At 52.6% G+C, this 20,674-nt stretch overlaps 1 protein-coding gene across 1 annotated transcript; it reads right to left on the reverse strand.

Annotated features, from left to right (window-relative positions):
• Positions 1-774: 774 nt before the first annotated feature.
• Positions 775-20,650, reverse strand: STRIP2 (striatin interacting protein 2). Its single transcript, XM_077783725.1, has 21 exons — positions 20,495-20,650; positions 18,901-18,970; positions 17,864-17,938; positions 17,640-17,774; positions 17,349-17,469; positions 16,684-16,752; positions 16,493-16,599; positions 16,257-16,384; positions 15,254-15,448; positions 13,864-14,087; positions 12,505-12,570; positions 11,790-11,853; positions 11,088-11,159; positions 10,898-10,972; positions 10,319-10,416; positions 9,708-9,834; positions 7,881-7,981; positions 6,519-6,585; positions 3,417-3,521; positions 2,833-3,037; positions 775-2,155 (listed from the first exon to the last, which is right to left on the reverse strand). The coding sequence occupies exons 1-21, from the start codon at positions 20,648-20,650 to the stop codon at positions 1,905-1,907; spliced, it is 2,511 nt and encodes an 836-aa protein (XP_077639851.1). The 3' UTR covers positions 775-1,904.
• Between the last annotated feature and the right edge of the window lie 24 nt (positions 20,651-20,674).

A 20,674-nucleotide genomic window follows, 5' to 3' on the forward strand; every position in this document is an offset into this window, starting at 1 on the left:
AAAAAAAAGAAAAAAAAAGTTCTTTATTGCAATTGCAACAGGGACTGGGAACACTGAGGGGTTCCTGGAACCAACAGTCCTGCTGGAGTGAGATAACAGATGTTCCTCCAGCTGTGCAGAAACCACCCAAAACTTTGTTCTTAAACTGCCTTGCTAAACATATAAAATGATGATTCCTTAATTGCTGGCCCCCAGCTCTTCTGAGAATTTTTCGTCAGGAGAAAATCCTCATTGTCAAGGAAAAAAAAAAATTTGAAACTACTGATTGCTTGCCAGGATGGGACATAAATATTTCAAATAAAGGCGTAGACTCTCCCTAAGTAATTTTTTTGTGCAGAGGTTCAGGTTTTCTGTGGAGATCTCTCTCTGGGAAGCAGAAAATTTGATGGTGGTGGTGTGAATAAACTGTAATCCAGGAACAGTTGTACCACCCTCCACCACACAGCCATTCAGTTAAGAATTTGTATTTCTAATCTCTCTCAGTAAAAATAACAGGCACTGAAAAGCACAATTTAAATATAAAATACAGAAAAATGCACATTGGGTATGTACTGTTTTTTTTTTTTTTTCCCAACATATTGTGGGAAAAAAAAAGGGTTTGAGCCAAACACCAAGGGCTTTTTAAAATTTTTTAGTAATTCATTCAATTCCCCCTTGAGTGGAGATGGGCAGGGATGAGGGCTGAGTTTGGGGGATGTTTTTGTCCTTAAAAACATTAAAAAAAAGAAACATTTAAATTGAGACACAGGAAGAAAAAGCTTAAATAATGAGGTGTCCTTTAAAAGTTGGTTTATTTTGAACAAAAGCGTATCTTAAAAGGTTTTAAAAGGCTTAATGGCATTTCCATGAACAAAGCCTTGGACAAACCCCATGAAAGAAACATTCCCAGGTTAGTTAATTATTTAAGCAATTAGCACAAATTCTGCCATAACAAACACTTGTTTATTTAGGGCTTCCCTGCCCTATGAACACACGATGCTTTGACAAATGCCACCCTCATGCAACGCAGCTTTACCCAAGTGTAGCGTTCATTATTTCATTTAAGTATTCAGTTATTAAATTGATAGAAAGTTTACAGCTCAATATCCTATTCATTCTGGAATTTATGGACCACAGAATCCACTCTTTTCCTCATAAACTGTTCACCAATGCCCCTTCCCTCCCTACCCTAAGGCCTGGCACAGACATTCCCCCAAACAACCAAAAATCTGTGTTTTTTAGCGTGCTATTTGTTGTCTCCTCAGGGCTGGAAGGGCTGAAGAGGATGTGGAATCATCATGACACTCGGGGAGGAGAGAAAAGGGATCTCCAACACTGCACAGCACAGGGGTGGTTCTATAAAGGTGAGTGAGGTGGAGGAGAGCGGAGGTGATGGGTGGGTGTCCAGGGGACATGCAGGACCGGTCCCTGGTGGCACCAGCACTCTGAGCTGGGCTGGGTCACCCCAGCAGCAGTGCCAGCCCAGGGACAACACGGAATTCTGTCTCCATCCCAAGCCACGCTGTGTTCCTGCTGTGGCAGGGTGGTGTTGGAGCAGGTCAGCAGCCAGCCAGAACCAAACAGACCCAAACAAGCCAGGCACAGCCGGGAGGGATGGAATTCCCAGCTGGGAATCCCTACACCAAGCCTCCATGGAGACACACCTGGGCTCTGAGCTCACTCTGCAACCAAAGGTCTCCAAGAAGTCACAGGATGACCTCCAAAAAGAGGTGTCTGCTGGGCACAGAGAGACTTGGTCTCTTTGGAAAGTTTAGGGGTTGTTTTTTTCCCCAGCTGTGCTTTAAAACCCCCCAGATCCAGCCCAGCCCGTGGCACCGCCAGCCCTCGGGGAGGCGGGAGCGGGGCAGGCAGGGACGTGGCTGTCACTGGCAGTGCAGCAGCCCTTCCCAACGAGGAGGTGGCTGTCACTGGCAGTGCAGCAGCTCTTCCCAACGAATGGGCTGTGAGAACACCTCCCGCTCCAGCCAGAGCTCGTAGGAGTAGTGGAAGTCCTCGGGCAGCTCCAGGCGCTGGCCCAGCACGCTCTGCAGGCAGTTGTCCACCGGGGCGAACTCCGAGTCCTGCGGCTTGTCGTACCTGCGGCTGTTGAAGGCTTCGATGTTGGCCCTCAGCGTGCACTCCTCAGCCTGGAAATCCCACGGCCTGGCGTCAATGTCTGCAGTGAAGGAGAAACAGCACCCAAATAATGTGGGGAACACCGCTCTGACAAGGTCTGAGCAAAGGAAAGGCTGAAGCTTTCATGGGAACACCGCTCTGACAAGGTCTGAGCAAAAGAAAGGCTGAAGCTTTCAAGTGAATTAACCAGAGTCACTCCTAATTATTATTATTCCTAACCAAATCCCATTATGTGCGCATTTTCATTTAGGATAACCCATAAAAATGTAATTATTCCTGCATTAATGTAATTATTCCTGCATTATTCCTCCATACACAGCGCCTGCTTTTTTCACAAAGACCCCACCACTTTTACTGAAAATCTCCGCTGACCACTGAAGCAGGGATCAAGATTTAAAACATTTAAAACCTGGTGAGCTTATTATGAGCTAATAACCACAAATATTTTAAAATTTGGGGAAATGTAACTATGAATGATACCGAAAAGCTGCAATAACCATGATATTATGTCATATTAGATAAACCTATAATATGAAAAAAATCCCAGTATTTTCAAAGCTGGCTTTCACGAGCTCTAAATCTGACGGTGCAGAACAGTGCCATGAAACTTCTGGAAGAAATCCCCAACGGTGACAAGCATTTTAGAGGTTTTAGGCCAAAGCAAGTGAAGCTGATTGCAAAGCCCCAGGCAGAGGGATGAGGCCGGGCAGGACTCACCGTTGCCGTAGGCCCAGTCGTCGTTCATGCGGTGCCGCACCTTCTGGTAGATGGCAGACATGGTCTTCATGTTGCTCTTCCTCCACTGGCGCCCCAGGTACTTGGTCTGGATTTTCAGCAGCTTGAGCACGTAGAGCTGCATCATGGCCTGCTTCACCTTCAGAGCCCGCTTCAGGATCGGGGCTGATTTAAACACCACCAGCATCTGCCAGGAAATCAACACCCATTAATGCAGAGTGCTCGGGGAGCCGCACAAACGCTGTCTGGGCTGATTTGGGCACCAACACCTGCGCCTCGTACACCACAAGCCCCCAGGAGGGAGAACAGGAGCGTTCAGCACAACCAACACTCTCTGCACGGGGCTTGAGGGTCACAGAAATAATGTTATTTGCAGGAGAAAAAGTATTTCTGCATTTAAGGCTCAATCTGTGAAAGAAAAAAAGGGAAGATGATGAAGAGAAGAAGCTCCAGCACTTCCACAAGAAACCCTGAGCACAAGGCCAGGCTGAGCCTGCTGTGTAGAGCCAGGGACGTGCTCCAGGTGAAATGCTGGAGGGTCTCATGGGGAGGGGACATCCCCTTACCATTGTCCTCGAGTGTTTCCACTTGGTCAGCTTGTTGAGGATCCTCAGCAAGTTAATGCAGGAGAACAAATTCCTCCAGCAGAACTGGTTGTTGTCTCCGGCTTCCTGCAAGGGAGAAGTGCAACCCTGACCACAGCGTTCATCAGCACCACCACAGAGATGTCCTTAGGCAGAAATCTTAATTTTTATTGTCTGCACAAGCCTTATTTCTCAGGGAGGACAAGCAGCAGAGTTTCCTCCTCACTTGGGTTATCATCAGCAGATTCTGGGGAACACCATTCTGAAAGACTTCAATTCTAATCTGCTTTTAATTTAGAGTAAGAGCTAATAATGGGATAAATCACATTATCTAATCATAGGGAATATATTTTGTGGTAGATTCACATTCTTTGTTTACAGCCAGAGAGAAAATTTCAGCCTGGTGATCACCACCGCTTTTGGTAACTATACAAATTAATTCATGCTGAGAGCACACATTACAGACCAGCAAAAGCAAATCACAAATCAACACAGGATGACAATTAGCAATGTTCGTATCAAGAGGATGAGACCTTTCTGTAATAAAAATCCCCTCCCTCAGCTCCAGCTTGTGGAAATAGTGCCCGTGGCACTTTCAGTGGTAATTCCACCACTGCAGTGGAATTACCATGTTTGAACAACTCCAAGCACAGGAGAAATGTCCCACAAAAATCCTGTTTGGGGATTAGTGCAAAACAAGAGCTGCTGAATTTATAAACCACTCACAGCCAGCTACAGCCTTCTTAACTCGGGGCAAAACCTCAACCCATTCCAGGATCTTGGCACCCCTCAGGAGGAGTTTGAAAGCAGATTTACCCAAGAAAATACCATCAGCGCAATCCCTTTGCTTTTAAAGGCAAGTGCCAAACAGAATCAAGGAATCACAGGTTGGAAAAGACCTCCAAGGCCACCGAGTCCAAGCTGTAACTGATTCCCACCTTGTCCCCAGCTCAGAGCCCTGAGTGCCATGTCCAGGCTTTCCTTGGACACCTCCAAACCTCTCTGGGCAGCCCCTGCCAATGTCCGAGAGGCAGCCAGAGGTGGCATGTCACCAGAATGTCACCAGCATGTCACTGAGGTGCTCGTGGATGCTGTCTGGTACTTTGGGGATCCCAAACTGCATTGCCTCTGCAGTGTCACATCATGCCCAGGCCTAACCTGCGCCCTCTACACCAAGTAATTTTCCCAAAGATCCCAGTGGAATAAGCCAACATCCATTCCTTAAGCTGATGGATTTGTTTGTCACCTGTCTGATGTTGTCTCTACAGATTTGAGGAAGGAGGGTCTTTCCATCAGATTTATGGGAGGAGGGAACAGACTGCACAAATTTTAATACCCCTTCTAAGGGGTGGGTTAAGCCCTTTGCAGACCCCTCTGGAACGACAGGAGAGGGAAGATGGCGACTGGGCAGGATTTGAAGAGCCTTTCCCACACATGGTGAATCCCCCATCACCTCAGCCACTCCTGATTTACACCGGGTGGGGACAGCAGTTACCCCATGAGCCCCTCCTTGGCAGACAGCAGTGCTGGACTCATCCTGGCTCTCCTTGGGATAACCAAGCACACATCGCTGTGCTCAACCCACTGCGAGCAGAATCATCTGTTACATCCTCTAAGAAATGTGTTACACTGAAATATATCACTCATCAGAGTGGTAAAAAAAAAAGCCAAAACAACGTCTGAAGTGCTGGCTGAAGAAATATAAATACATGCACAAACATCTGAGTACCAGGGTGTGTCTAATTCCTACTAAATCCTTACTTCCATGGGTATCCTTCCAAAGACAAACCCTCGTGGTAAAATTCAAGTTTGGTTTCTGCATATTTTCTAATTAAATTGCTCTCCCTTGACAATAACATCCACGTCTGCTGGAGGAAAGTGAAAGGTGCTGTCCTTGAATGTGACAGCTCTCAAATTGTCAAGACCCTACAGGGAATATTTTCCCTAAAAACGTTCGGTTTCCCCCTACAGCCTTAAGGCTGATTGTGAGGATTACGCAAGCCATGAAACCCTCGCTGAAGTGTCACTAGATGTCCCCATCGCTCCAGGTACGATGGAGTCTGGCAGGGCTGAGTGAGAACACCCAACGCTCAGCAGCCCGTGGATCTGGGGAAAATCCTTCTCTCTGATAATTTCGACCTTTACACACCTAAGGAAAAAAAAAACACAGACCCCAGATTGCAGCAGCACCATGAGATTATCCCTGCCCGGACTGGATTTGTTCAGGATCCTTCTTCATGATTTAGAGTCTCCATTCCCTGTCCATTATTTCCTGTTAACCCCAAAGCTTTCCCCTGTGCTGTCCAAGTCCAACTTCCTCAGCACTTGAATTATTGTAGTTATGAACATGCCAGCGTTATTATCCCATCTGCAGTCTGTGTATTTGCCCAGCCCATCCTGCTGGCCAGTCTCTGGAATACTTAAGGCTCCTCTCCATATGGAATTTTGTTCATCCCTTAAACTGGTGTCTCATAAAACAGGAGTGCTCTGAGCAATTGAAACCTGGGAGGCAACAGCCTCTGGGTAAATTCTCTTTCGAAGCAGAAGAGCCTTGTCTTGACAGGACAAGAGGAAACAGCCTCAGACTGTGCCAGGGAAGGCTCAGGTTGGACATCAGGAAGAATCCCTTATGGAAAGGGGGGGTCAGGCCTTGGCAGGGGCTGCCCAGGGAGGTTTGGAGCTCCCATCCCTGGAGGTGCCCAAGGAATTCCTGGATGTGGCACTCAGGGCTCTGAGCTGGGGACAAGGTGGTGTTTGATCAAAGATTGGACTTGATGATCTTGGAGGTCTTTTCCAACCACAATGATCTTGGAAGTCTGTGATTCTATTCTGTCAGAGGGAAAACCCTAAACCTATTTTTATGGGGTGCCCAACACCAGCAGTGTCTCTTCCTCACTTCCCCACAGCTGACAGTGACTCAGAATAGTGATAGGAGGGATTTTCAAGCCTGGAGGTGAAAAAAAGTCCGATTTTGAAAAGGTTGAGGGTTACAGAGAAAGAAGACAGAGAATAGCAAACCCAAGCCTTCCTTATGCTGTCACACAGAACAATCCTGGCCACAAAAACCCTTTCTGTGCTGCTTACCAGACTTTCTGCTGTGAGCTCGGGCAAGTCACAGACCGTGCAATGTGGATAATCCAGGACAGAGATGCTGCAGCAAACGGGAAAGAAGGGGCTCGTTAGCAACCAATTAAAACGAGAGAAATTTTTAAGGTGATCTACATGATCATGCTCAGGAATCTGTAACATTTTTCCTGCTCTGTGAGTGGAAATGCAACAAGTGGTGTCTCACCCCTTGGCTTAATGGAGCACGTCGATGCCTCCTGGCTCCACAGCTCCATCCTGAGTGCATTAATAGGGACTCAAAGGATTTGGACCCATTAAGACAGGACAGAGGAGTTATTCCTATGAATATTTTAAAAGGGGGAAAAAAGTAAACAAAATAGACCTGAGGTTCACAGGGAGGCATCTGGTTGGCAGCAAGAAAATTCACCGTGAGCAAGTATTTAGAGTATCACATTTTTCAAAGGCCTCCAGGCCTGTGGAATTTGTAAAAGTAGTAAATTAAATACACCCAGAACTGGGATTTACACCTCCCTGGCTCAGAGCATCCAGCTGCACATCCCACCTCACTCACAGGTGTGTATCCTGCCTGTGAAACCTCCATCCCAGAGCAGAGGAGGGAGCTGAGTGCTCCTGGGATATGTTTTCTCCTCACTTAAAGCACAGGACCAAAAGTGGAAATATTTACAGCAGGAGGATCAACATTACTTCCTATTTTTCTATGCATGCCTCCTCACACAGACACAACCATACCATGCAGGAGACAGACCAGCCTACACACACAGCTGAAGAGCAACAAAAAGAGCATCAAAAAGGAAGAAAAAGGATCTTTTTATCATTCCAACATCCCTCTGGAACTCCTCTCCAAAGAGAGGAATCCTGCCCTGGTGAGCTGTGAAAGATCTGTGCTGTCTCAGGACTTTGACCCATGGTGCTCCAGCCAGTGCCCTGCTCAAAACGGGGCTGGTGCCTCTCTCAGATCAGCAGGAAAAGGCAGTGACAGCTATGGAAAACCTGAAGGAGTCAGGAAAGCTGAATTACAGCTATAAAAAGTGGGAAAGACCTGGAAGGCCTCGATGAAGCTGTGTCCCAGAGATGCTGGGTGGCACTGGACGGCTCCCCAGGAGTGCACGTGAAGATGAAAATTACTTTATTTTAAAGATTAAGCCTATTTTATTTTAGTCCTATTTCAGCAGCCCAATCAGAGACTGGAAACCCAGCATCCAGTCACCCTCATCATGCCAAAGGGATTTGCTCTCCACATATTTCTGTAGTGGACAAGACACCCCCAAAGCCTTGTGAGGACACCTGGGTCCCCCCGAGCTCCCCAAGCACGAAGCCTTCCTGCCCCATCGCCTCTCTGTCCCCCACCAGTGGCTGTACCTGTTTTTGGCAGCGATGTAGGACATGATGTTCTGGTTGAAGAATTTCAGGATCAGCGGGATGCAGTTGGCAAACACCAGGTGCTGGGACACGTACTCAAACTGGGGGAGAGAAGGGAAAGGGGTCAGCGTGAGCTGGGCAGCTGGGAGCACCACCTGGGAATGGAAACCTCTTTCCAGCCAAAAGCAAAGCACTTGGCGTGGTTTGCCCCAGCCACCTCACAGACCATTTTGTCCCTGAAGTTTGCTGTGTGAGGTTTGTGTCGTGCACAGCAGCTGGAAAATTCCATTTGCCATAGAGAGGACACGCACGCTTCACGGCAGTGCTTTAGGAATAGCTGCACCTCATGGCTTTTCAAAATTAAATCTGTGGCAGAACAGTGTGTGGGTTAGAGGGAAGGGGTTGTAGCTATTACATGAGAAAATACAATAAATCCTCTTGCTCTCACACACTAATCCCTCAGTTCCCTCAGAAATTTTGACTGAAATTATATCCCTATTTTCCTACTTGCTTTTAATTCCTCTCTCCCTCAAAGCATTAAATGGTTTTCAAGGTCCCTTCCAACCCAAACCACTCTACAGTTCAATAATACAACAAATCTCTCCTGTCCTCTAAAGCTACAAACTGCAGCAAAACCCAATCCTGTCCCATCCTGCCCTTCCCATGCCTCTCCATCCAGATCTCCAATTTGAGAGGGAAGGAACAGTTTGTTCTCCTCTCAGCCTGGTGCCAGCTGTCAGCATTGGCACACCACAGATGACACAACACCACAGATGACACAGCACTGGGATGTGCTGGTGAGTAATCGACCCTTCCAACCCAAACCATTCTGTGGTTCACCGATTCCTTCATTTCAGACCTGCTGGAGTTCTCATGGTGCTCCCTGAGACCACCTTTGTCACCAAAAGAACAAAATCACCCAGATCAGACACAAAGAAAAGCAGAATCGGGGGATTCAGGAGAGCCTGCAGCTTTCTCCAGGCTCAGCAGCAGGCTGCAATGGCCCTCCTGCCTGGGGGAAAGAAAGGAGGGGAGCTGCTTTGAAGTGAGAAAATTTAATGAAGGCATGTGGGGGGGGGGGGGAGCAGAACAAATGTAGGATTGTAAAAATGTGGGAGTTGGTTTCATTTTACCCAATCCAATACGTGGATTTATATTTATCCTCAGTTAAATATCAGTGGGTTTTGTAACGCAGAGGGATTTGTAGCGTGCTGAAAGCTTTAACAGAAACAATTAGAAAACATTAATTGTTTGACTTGCAGAACAAGTGCAGAACTGGGCCACAGCTCATATTAGTCCTTGGGTTTTTTTAACCAAAGAAAGCCCTGAAGTGGGTGCTGTTTGATTGGTACATGCAGATGGAACAAAAATCACATTGGGAACAAAAATCAGATGGCAACTATGACCCAGATCTCCTGCCTCTGTTGAAACTGGAGCCCCAAGAACCCGATCCTGCCAAAACCAGATTAGGTGACCTCGTGAGGTCCTTCCCAGCACTATTTCTGGGCACTGGAGATGACAGAGCAAAAGAGTCTTGCCTAATCCCCTTCCTCTTCCCCCTTCTGCCAGGGAGGCTTGTGCTATTTCCTAAATTTAACCTGAAAGGATATTCCCAGAAGTCTAAAAGCTCCTGCCACGTGAGTAGAAATGATACTGTCAAAGCACAACGGGGTTATCCCAACCTGAGCGACCCTGTACAGATCCTGGAGCTATGGAAATGTGATTACAGCTCCTCATGGAAACTCCTCCTGGAAGTCTTCCAGGAGAGGGTTTATCAGGACCTTCAAGGCCAGCTGGGCAATGGCCATCCCTTCCTCTAGTTCCCACCTGGTAGATGTGGTTCAGCTTGAAGTGCTTGAGGAGCAGCAGCAGCAGCGCCGAGATGCTCTTCACGATGATCTCCTTGTGCCTGTTCACGTCGATGCCCAGCTTCATGCTCTGCAGGACGGTGATGCTGGGGTGGAGGGAAAACAGCACCGTGGCTGTGGCAGCAGGGAGCCCAAGGGACCCTGGAGTTCTTCATCTGGGTGAGCTCTACAAAACCAAGCACCTTTGCTCCCCCCAAGACTCCCATTTCCACTCATCCTACCTGGTGATGCCAAAATGCGTTCAAAAAGGAGTGGAAAAAATGATGGATTGCCCTCCACCAGGAATCCTGGCAGAGCAGTAGGGAGGACACCTCCTATATGCTGACAAATCTTTATGATTTGGGTCAATTAGCAGGATTTTATCATTTGTGCCACTTAGCTTGGAGTGGCTGCACTCAAATCATCGCAACCTCGCTTCCTTGGCTTTCACAGCTCTGCCCCGGTGCCAACTGTAATTTACACCTGCCCAAACAAATACCCCAAATCTGGAGGCCCCCAGACCTATTGGCTCTCCTCCTTGGTCCAAGACTTGGTAGCAAGGCTGGGATGGCCACCTAGTGAGGAACTTACGGCATCTCTTCAGGCAACACGTCTGCCAGGATGTTGATGGAGTCAGTCTTGGCCTTGGAGGTGGGTGCAGCAGCCAGGAGGATCTTCAGCAAAGCAATCTGCAGGAGAGGCCAGGTGTGGGGGGATGGTCCAGGAAAGGGAGTTCCTTCCTTCTCATTCACTTGCCAAAACTGGACAACTCCAAGCCAACTCTACAGGGTTTCTTTCACCAGGCCACACTCAGCCTCTGACAGGCAGGACAAGTGTGGGGAGCTCAGCAGCTCTGTTTGATCCTTAACCTAAGGCATCACATGTGCCTGAGCTCTGGTAGGGTGGGTAAAACAGCACAAGGAACGTGTGAAGTTTAAATTCACTTAAATCTGTCTCTCTCTACAGAGCCCATGTTACCCAACCAGCATCTGAGAATCCTCTGAATCCCTTCTCTTGGACTGTACTTTCCTCCCAACTCTGCTCAGGATTCCCACCAAAATCTCACCATCCAGGTCCTGAACACCCTCCTGTGCTGATCTCTGCAGCTCCTGGACTGGCACCATTCCCTACTCCAAATCTCTTCCTTCCTTTTAAGGAACAGGGCCTTACCATGTACTGGGGGAGATTGTACAACATTGCTCGATACAAGACCTCACAAGGGGTTTCTTGGACTTCCTCTTCCCCCTAGGGCAGAGAAACATTAAAAACAAGGGAGAATGAAGCAAAAATAAGCATGGATTTACGTGACACCTTGGAAATCTCTCCCTCTCTCTGGTGACAGGATGAAGCAACTTCTTACCAGAGACATGGGGCACTTCTCCAGCTCCTCCTCGTTCTTGATCTGGATATCCGAGATGGAAACGTACTTGTGCTGGCAAAACACAGACAGAGGCAGAGCAGTGTCACAGCTGAAGGAGGAAACACGGCCAGTGATGGTCACAGCAATCTCCCAGTGAGGTGTGCAGGTCACAGCAGAGCCATGGGGAACTCATCCCTGTGTGGGACATCCCTCTGTCCCTGAAGCCACTCACACCTCCTGCCTTTGGTTACTTCCACCTGCTCCTTCTAGGAGCTCTCTGTAAGGAATTAGAGGAACAATCACCTCTAAAAAACACCCCAGACCTTGGATAGGGTCAGATGGCCTCTGGAGAGGTCTCATTCCCTGTGGAGCACTGCAGGAGCCAAGGCTGGCTGTGCTTCCCTCTGGGAACAGCACCAGTTTGGGAATTTATGTCCAAACCCAGCTCTGAAAGTCTTTCAGCTCCAAAACACACAGCAGACACTTTGAAACAGGAATGCTACACCTCCTATAAAGGGGAAGTAAAAATGCTGGAGAGGCTACTGGAGGACTCAGTTTTTAAGTTTTTGCCTCAATTCCTGCAAGAAGCACCAAAAGTTTTTCCTGTGGCACCCAACTTTTTACTCCCTGCAGTAAGAGTGTTTCAGGGAGGTTGGCCAGGAGGATCCACGTGGTGGATATCCCATGGAGCCACCATCTCACCTGCTTCAGGGTCTTCACACTTTCATGGATCGGCCGTGGGAGCCCTATCAGGGTTTCGGTGTCCCTGGGGAAGAGGAAAGAAAGTCAGGACATCCATGATCAAACATTTCCATGTCATAAAAAGGTAAAAGAGGGAGCCTGAAGCCTGCTGAATGCATCCCAGATGGGTCAGGAATTGGGAGAGGTGTTGGCCTGAGCTGCTGCCCTCCCACCTCCTCCTCATCATGCCTGCACGAGAGAGGAGAGACATCGGGGTGAAGAATTGGGGTGAAATCAGATTGAATCAGAATTTGGGTGAAATCAGATGACATCAGAAATAGGGTGGAGCCCAGCACTGCACCTAAAAATGAACGTACCCTGCTGGGCCTGTGCCAGGATGACTCTGAACCCACAGCTTGATTTGTTCACAAACTGGGTAATTTGCTGTGGATACCAAACTGCCCCAGCTGCCTTTCACATCAAACTAGTTCCTGACTTGGGCCAGCGGTCACCTATTCTGGGCTAGGTCTGATTTTTAATAGAAAGAGGTCCCTGGGGACCAGTGTCTCCAGGAACATGCTTTTCTAGCACTGCTTTCATTGCTGCAGCTCTGGCAAACCCAGCACTGCCTCATCCTGAGCATGTCTTGAGCTGGGAAAACCTTTGTGCACACCTCCCACCACTTAACCCCCGCCGATGGAAGCTGCAGGGCAGATCTTGTGGATGAAAAACTCACTGTCCCAGCGTGAATCCAATGAATTTGTTCCTGCTTGCTTCCAGGAAGTGCTCGATGTCTTTCTGTCTGATGGAGCAGCGGAGAGACAACAACAAGGAGAAGGTTGGAAAACAGCCACGTGTAAGATTCACAAGAACCTCAGATTGATTTCTAGAGATCTCAACGGCAGCGGGCAGAAGCCACTCTTGCCCTCACTGAGCCACCAACGTGAACCTAAACCATTTGTAAGTGCTGTGCACCTCCATGGGAATGTGCGAGTAGACTGAGAGGAGTTTTCTGCTAGCAGCACCTTTGTATCCACCTCCTGCGCTCCTCACACGCTTCTCCAAGGAGCATCTGCTCGCTCTGAGAGAACAAATGTCATCTCCACAGTCTGTCAGAGCACACGCTGCTCCGACAGCAAGCTGACATCTTGTCCACCTTGGGCATCTTTCATGGGAACTGCTCGGCAGCTCTGCACTACAAGCAGGACATGAGCTGTGAGCCAAGGCTCTCCTGGACAGAAAGGAATCCAGCTGGATTTCCAGCCAGCAGCCAAGGAAAGCAGCAGCCACTCGGTTGCAAAGCTGAGAGTGTTAAGTGACGTGGAGCACCACGGCACCACCATGGAGATCCATGTGGGAAACCAATTCCGGCTGTGTTTCTGCTAGGAATGCTGTGGGCAGACAGACTTAACCCTCTCACTGCTCCTATCTCAAAAATATCTATTTGCTCCTGTGTTTTAAAGACACTGGATTAAATCTAGGCTTGGGATAAACAGCAAAAAAAACCCTCACATGGATCAGAGGGAAAGGGGCAGAGGTTTTCACCCTCTTTTCCTACCATTCCCTCATTTCATGTGTGGATAGCTGCCTTAAGAAGGAAAGGCACCAACGCCTTTTTCCTTAGATGTTTTTCTCTGCCACTGAAAATGGCTTCACCTGGCAGCACCAGGGTCCTACTCACCCAACAAGGTGTCATTAACCAGCTCCTAAGATGATTAGTCAAGGACTTTGTGCTACCAAGATCCACTGGGACTTGGTTGGGAAAGCTGACCCTGCTCCCACAGCGCCCCAGCACAGCCTCCTTCCCAGTACAACCTGGGATATCCAAAATTGGATCACCACTTATTGGGCAATGAGTTGGTTTGCCCATTTATTGGCTTGGGCTGGGTTGAGCTGAGCTCTTCCCCAGGCTTTACACACCAAAAGTGGCAAGTGGCCAACCTAGAAAGGACCAACCCTGACAAAAAGAGAAGCGGAGTCACTTCAGGTCAGCTTGCCAGAGGTTAAAAAACTTCCCAATGCTTCCCAAAAAACTTCAATGAACTCCGGGACAGGCAGGGCTGGGGAGGATGGCGGTGACACCAGGTGGCTTTACCTGACTTTGGGGGCCCAGGGGAGCCCCTTGGGGAAGGACACCCTCTCGATGGGCAGGCGCTGAGCTGGCATCGCGGGGATGATGGCATCCCGCTCCATCAGGTCCAGCTCCCCCTCGATCCCGCTGTCCACGTCGTCGTTCTCCTCTTCATCAACCCCTCCTTCATCGTTCTTGAAGAGATCTCTCTCGTTGTAGATATCCAAACTGTCTTGCTTCATCAGGGGCTGCAGCAGAAGGGGAAGGAAAAACTCAACTCACTTCAAGGGTTTTATTTCCCTCTCAGGTGCTGGCACCAGGTTTCTGCATCCTGAAAGGATCAAGCTCTCAGATGTTCCTCAGGTAAGGATTTCCCTCCTAGCTGTTGCCACCAAAGCCTGCACAAGAATAATTCCTTCTGTACCTCTAACCTTGCTGCTCTAGGAAGTGCAACCCCATCTTCCACCTTAAATTTTGGGGCTTCCATCTGACATCTCTTCCTTAGCAAAAGGCATTTCCATCCTCAGAACACAACACAGCAACTCCAAGAGCAGAGCTAAAAAAAGAACTTGCTGTGAGCAGTTTGTCCCTGGTGCTTATCAGCCCTTTGCCATAAGGTCAGGATGTCCTCTGGCTTCCTCTGGATCAAATACCCCATGGGGCTGATCTGTTGCAGTTGAAATTGGTGGATGAAAGACTGGACATGCTCTGACCGTGTGTACTGAGAGCCCAAAATCCCCGCCAGCCCTGGGCTGAGCCCAGTGGGCAGCAGAGGAGGGGAGGGATCCTGCCCCTGGGCTCAGGTGAGACCCCACCTGCAGAGCTGCCCCAGCCCTGGGGACACAGCAGCAGCACCTGGAGCTGTGCAGAGAGTCCAGAGGGATCCATGGAGCTGCTCCAGGGCTGGAGCCCCTCTGCTCTGGAGCCAGGCTGGGAGAGCTGGGAATGTTCCCCTGGAGAAGGGAAGGATCCAGGGAGAGCTTCCAGCAAATTCCAGGAGCTCCAGGAGAGCTGCAGAGGGGCTGGGGACAAGGATGGAGGGACAGGACCCAGGGAATGGCTCCCACTGCCAGAGGGCAGCCAGGGATGGGATCTTGGGAATGAGGAATTCCTGGCTGGGCTGGGATTGCCAGAGCAGCTGGGGCTGCCCCTGGATCCCTGCAATGTCCAAGGCCAGCTTGGCTGGAGCTGTGAGAAACCTGATCTAATGGAAGGTATCATTTGGAACTGGATAGCCCTTAAGGTCCCTTCCAACCCAAACAATTCCACGAGCCTAAAACTGGGAAACACCGGAGCACTCGGGATTAGGGGGAGAAGGGAACCATAACCAGGAGCACTCCTGGCTCGACCCGCCGGTGCCTGCTGGAAACCCATCCCAAACCCATCCCGGCCGGGAGGACGCTCCCGCTCTCACCCTGCGGCTGCGGTGGCCCCGCTTCTGCTGCTGCTGCTGCTGCTGCTCCACGAGCTCGATGGCGTAGGTGGGCGGGGAGGCCGCACGCATCCCCCGCACCACCTGGATGCTGTCCTCGGGCAGGGGCGGCAGCCCCAGCTCCTCCCGCCGCCGCACCTTCATGGCCTGCAGCGCCTCGAACCCGCCCAGCGTGAACTGCGGACAGAGAGGGGTGGCGGAGCACCCAGGGGTGAACTGCGGACAGGGAGGGGTGGCGGAGCACCCAGGGGTGAACTGCGGACAGAGAGGGGTGGCGGAGCACCCAGGGTTTAACTGCGGACAGAGAGGGGTGGCGGAGCACCCAGGGTGAACTGCGGACAGAGAGGGGTGGCGGAGCACCCAGGGTGAACTGCGGACTGAGAGGGGTGGCGGAGCACCCAGGGTGAACTGCGGACAGAGAGGGGTGGCGGAGCACCCAGGGTTTAACTGCGGACAGAGAGGGGTGGCGGAGCACCCAGGGGTGAATTGCGGACAGAGAGGGGTGGCGGAGCACCCAGGGTTTAACTGCGGACAGAGAGGGGTGGCGGAGCACCCAGGGTGAACTGCGGACAGAGAGGGGTGGCGGAGCACCCAGGGTGAACTGCGGACTGAGAGGGGTGGCGGAGCACCCAGGGGTGAATTGCGGACAGAGAGGGGTGGCGGAGCACCCAGGGTGAACTGCGGACAGAGAGGGGTGGCGGAGCACCCGGAGGGCGCAGCCCTCCCGGGCAGCTCCCAGCTGCGGGCCATCAGCGGGGAGAACCGAGAGGAATGCACCGCGGCACTCGTCCCTTCTCCAGAGTCCTCCCCCACCCCACACCCTCAGCCCACCCTCATCCCAGAAGGAATTGTTTCCTTGTGTCAGCTCCCAGTGCCATCCTAAAGAACCCCATTCATGGTCGGGTTGAATGGTGGGGAACGTCCAGGCTGCAGCAGCACTGTTCCAGAATAAAAGTTTCTGGAGCCAGGAAGGGCTTGCACTCACCAGGAGCACCTTCCAGAGCAGGAGCAGGACCTTCTTCATGGGGAAGTGCGGAGCGTGGCCGCTGCAGAACTTGGTCACCATCGTGAAGAGCAGCAGAGCAAACGGCTCCTCAGTGTGCACAGGGAAACCTGTGGAGAAGGGACCGGGATCAGAGGTGATCCCCTGTCCCCGAGCTCTCCCCACTGTCCAGCACAACAAAGGGACCTCAGTAGGGCTCAATGAACTTTGGGGCTCACTCAGCTCCATCCTGAAGGTCTCCCGGCAGGTTTTCCACTCGGGGGGATCCATCTCCTGCTCCACACGGATGTTCTCCACCATCAGGTACATGACACTGAGCAGGACCCTGCCAGGACAGCACGGCAGGCAGGTGTGAGGCCGCTGTGTCCCCAGAGGTTGTCCCACACCCCTTCCAGCGCTGAGGGGATACCTGAGCTCCGTGCTGTCGGCCAGGGAGATGGCCGGCTTCCGCAGGGCACTGCTGCAGGCCTGGCTGTTCCTGCAGGAGAGGGACGGGCTCAGCACCAGCCCCCTCATCCCCACCCCGGCCAACGTCTGCAGCGCTGGGAATGCCACCCCGGGGCACGTGACATGGCTGTGGCACCTCCCGAGGAGGAGGAGGATGGGGAGAAAGAAGGTGAGGAGGATTGAAAAGAGCGTGAGGAGGATGGGGAGAAAGAAGATGAAGAGGAGGGTGAGGAGAAAAGGGTGAGGAAGGTAGGGAGAAGGAAGATGAAAAGGAGGAAGTTGAGAAAGATGAGAAACATAAAGAGGAGGAGAAGAAGGAAGAGGAAAAGGATGAGGAGAAAGAAGATGAAAAGAAGGAAGGTGAGAAGATGAGACAGTGGAAGTAGAAGAGAAAGAGGAGGATGGAAAAAGGTGGTGAGGAAAGTTGGGAGGAAGAGGATGAAGAGGAGGAGAGTAAATTGAATGGAAGAAAAGGAGAGAAAGCAGATCAGAGAATCACAGAATCATTTTGGTTGGGAAAGACCTCCAAGGTTATTGAGTCCACGAAGCGGAGGCGTGAGAAGAAAGAATGAAGTGACAAAGAGGACAAGGAGGGAGAGGTGGGCGAGGGCAGCACAGTCCTCTCACTCAATCTCCATGTTGAGAAGCTCCAGGAAGGCAGAGAAGGTTCCCAGCTGGTACAGGAGGAAGCTGTTGTGCCGAGACCAGTGCAGGACATCACCTTCATTATCACAGTCCCCAAAGACACCTGGAGAGGCCCCAAAGAAAAACACTGGTGAGGGAGGATCTGCCTTTGAACCCCTGGAGTCCACAGGAGCTTCACTGCACCAACGTGGCACAACCCCGAGAAAGGCTTCTCCCAAAACCCCGTGGCAGTGGATCTGTGGCCACATCCGGCCATGGGGGACGTGTCCTTACCCTGTGCCAGGTACAGGATGGCCCGTGCCACTCTGAGCCTCTTGTCCCTGTTGACCACCTCCAGCCCATCCAGCAGGCGCATGACGTAGGCCTTCTGCTGAGCCCTGTCCAGCTCCAGCCACCTCCTGTCCGGCACTGGAAAAGGGACACGGCCTCCAGCCGGGGGCTGCCCTGGGGGTCCCGTTCTTGCCCCAGGCAAGGGGTGCTGAGCCCAGAGCTGGTACCTTGAGTGTGAAAATCCTCCTCGAAGCATCTCCTGTTGTGGCTCAGCTCAGGCTCCTCGGTGTAGCTGTACAGCTCTGGTGGAGACAGGGGATCAGCAGGGACATGGAGGGGATTCACCCTCCTCCTCATTCCCAAATTCCTTGCCAAATTCCTGTGCACCCCGGCGGACACGGGACAGAGATCACAACTGGTCTCTGAGCTCTCCTGCAGCTCCAAGGGCACCTTGTGGCCACCCAAAGCCACCAAACTCGTCCCCGTGTCCTGGCGGGGCTGTTCCCAGCTCCCGCTCCAGCTGCATTTGCAATTTCATTGGGGTTTTTAAGTCTCACTTAAGAGTTTGGGAATGAAGGGAATGCAGGAACACCCAGGCAGGACCTGCACTGATCCCCCACCCAGCAGCTCAGACATTTTGGGTCTTGCAAATAAGGGCTGGACTTGGAGGGACACGATGTTGCACCTGCTCTTTGAAATTCCTGCCTGTTCCCATAGAATTCCTACTTGTTCCTATAGGATTCCTACCCGTTCCCAGAGAATCCCTACACTCCTGAGGTGCTGAGCAGCACCACGGAGGGCTGAAGCGATCCTGCAGGGAAGGAGGAAGGATCCCTTGCAGAGGAAATGTGTTTTTGCCAGGCCAGCTCATGCGGCGGAGATACACGGAGCTAAATATAACCCCATTTTCTCCGGAACGCGCTCGGGACCGGGGGCTACGGAGCAGAAGCAGCTGGAGCCGCCACACAGCAGGAGCACAGGGGACAAGGACAGAGCCGCCCGATGAAGGGTGACACCTCCCGCTGTCCCCGGACACTCCGCCCTCCTGCCAGCCCCGGCGCTGTGCCCGGGGTGATGGGGATAACCCCCGCGTCCCTTCCGCGTCCCCAGGGAGCGAGCGGCTCTCTCATAATAAACCCCACTTGCTCCGTTACCGCAGGGACGGCACCGCTCAACATCCATCCCCCATCCCGGCGGGATTTTCATTTTCCCTGCCCGCCGGGCGCCTGGAAATCACAACGCAGCACCCCAAAACCTGCCTCACCTGCCAGCTCAGCGCCGTGGCTGTCGGCGTCCCCGTACTCAAATTCCAGGTTGGGACAATCCACGGAGCCCTGCGGAGAGCGGGATGGGGTTAGGAGGGGGCTGGCACGTCGCTGGGGATATTTTGGGATGCGGGATGGCTGCCAGCGCTCGCAGCCTTTGCGCCAAAGCCGCTCCAGCCGCCGGAGCAGCGGCTCGCAGTGATGGATCTCCCGGGCTGGAGCGGGGAGTCCGTGCGCGGCCGCTTAAAACACGGCGGAAATGTGGAAGCCGTGTGTAAAAACAGCATTTCTCAAATCGCACGGAAAGCAGAGGCACCACACAAAAACGCCGCTGAATATCTGATGCGTCTCAGAACCCTGCACGCCCTAAAAACAAACCCCGGGGCCGGTTCAAAGCAAAAGCCCGCGGGAGGATGCTGCGGATCCCTGAGCTCCGTCCTCAGCGCCGCAGATCTGACAGCTCTCGGGGCCGGGCTTTGCCTTCCTGATCTCCCCCTCCTCCCCTGCGGATGAGGAACTGGAGCATGAAACTTGGCCGGAGGATTCCGGCGGGGCAGCGAGCAGGCAGCCGCAGCCAGACGACCCAAGGCCGGCACCGCGCCGCCCTGCCCCGGGTAAGGGAACACATGAATGGGTAATCAACGAAAATTAACATAATTCCCCATTCCGAGTCTCAGCAGCTCTCCTCGGCAGCCGGGCTGCAACTGATGCGCATCGTGGCGATTAATATTGAAGACTAGGAGGATGCGCGGCTCCGGGATGAGCACTTCTTGCTCAGAAACGCTGTTTTCTCACCCAATTTCTGCAGCCCAGCCGGCGGGGAGGCTCGGGCGGTTAAAGCTGGCGAGGAATTCGGCGAAGCGCGTGCAGCCCTAATCCGCGTTGAGAGACCGAGCCGGGGGAGCAAAGCAAACCCCAAATTCACGAGTTGAGAGCACGACTTGGACACCGTTCCCAGGGACCCTTTTGGGGTTAGGGGGCTCCAGAGGTGGCTTTACGGTGGCCGGGGACATCAGATCCCAGTGGGATCCCGGTGAGGCGATCCCGGTCCTGCTTCCCCAGCCTGGCACTCACGAAGCCGCTCGGGCGCAGCTGGGGCAGAGCAGCCCAGCGGGGTTTGGTGGTTCCCCCGCGCCCCGGAGTTATTGGGGCAGGAGGGGACAGCGGCACCCGCACCTCGGTGAGGGGCAAAGGGGAACCTGCAGAGTGTGGGGGAGCCCAGTGCCCAGGTGGGTCCCCAAAACCTTTCTGCCGCCTCTGGGCGTGGGGCTGGGAGGTGCCGGTGCTGGGGCTGAGCCAGCACCCCAAAACTCTGCAGCTGCGTCTGGGCGTGGAGCGGGGAGGTGGCAGTGCCGCGGAGCGCCCCTGGGGACTCCCGCTGCGGGCTGGGCACCGCAGGACGCTAAAGCCACCCCCGCAGGACCCCTAAAGCGTCCAGTTGGGGCCGGGGAGCACCCCCAAGACCGGGAGCACCCCCACTCCTGGATGAGGCTCCTTCCGCAGGAACCCCAGCCCCGGAGCAGGGAATCCCTTACGGCACAGCAGGTCCCGGCGGAGCCCGGGGGGTGCCGGCAGCGAGCTCCGCGCTCTTACCTCGGACTCCTTGCGCTGGCTCCTGAAGAGCTCCCGGCCCTTGGGCTGTGGCTGGGGTTGTGGCTGTGGTTGTGGCTGGGGCTGGGGCTGGGGCTGGGGCTGTCCCGGGCGGGCCCGGGCCGGGCCCGGGGCTCCGCCGCCTCCCGCCGCCTCCATCCCGCGGCCGCCGCCAGCACGTGG

This window comes from Lonchura striata, chromosome 5 (genome assembly GCF_046129695.1).
Source record: "Lonchura striata isolate bLonStr1 chromosome 5, bLonStr1.mat, whole genome shotgun sequence".
Classification (NCBI taxonomy): Eukaryota; Metazoa; Chordata; class Aves; order Passeriformes; family Estrildidae; genus Lonchura; species Lonchura striata.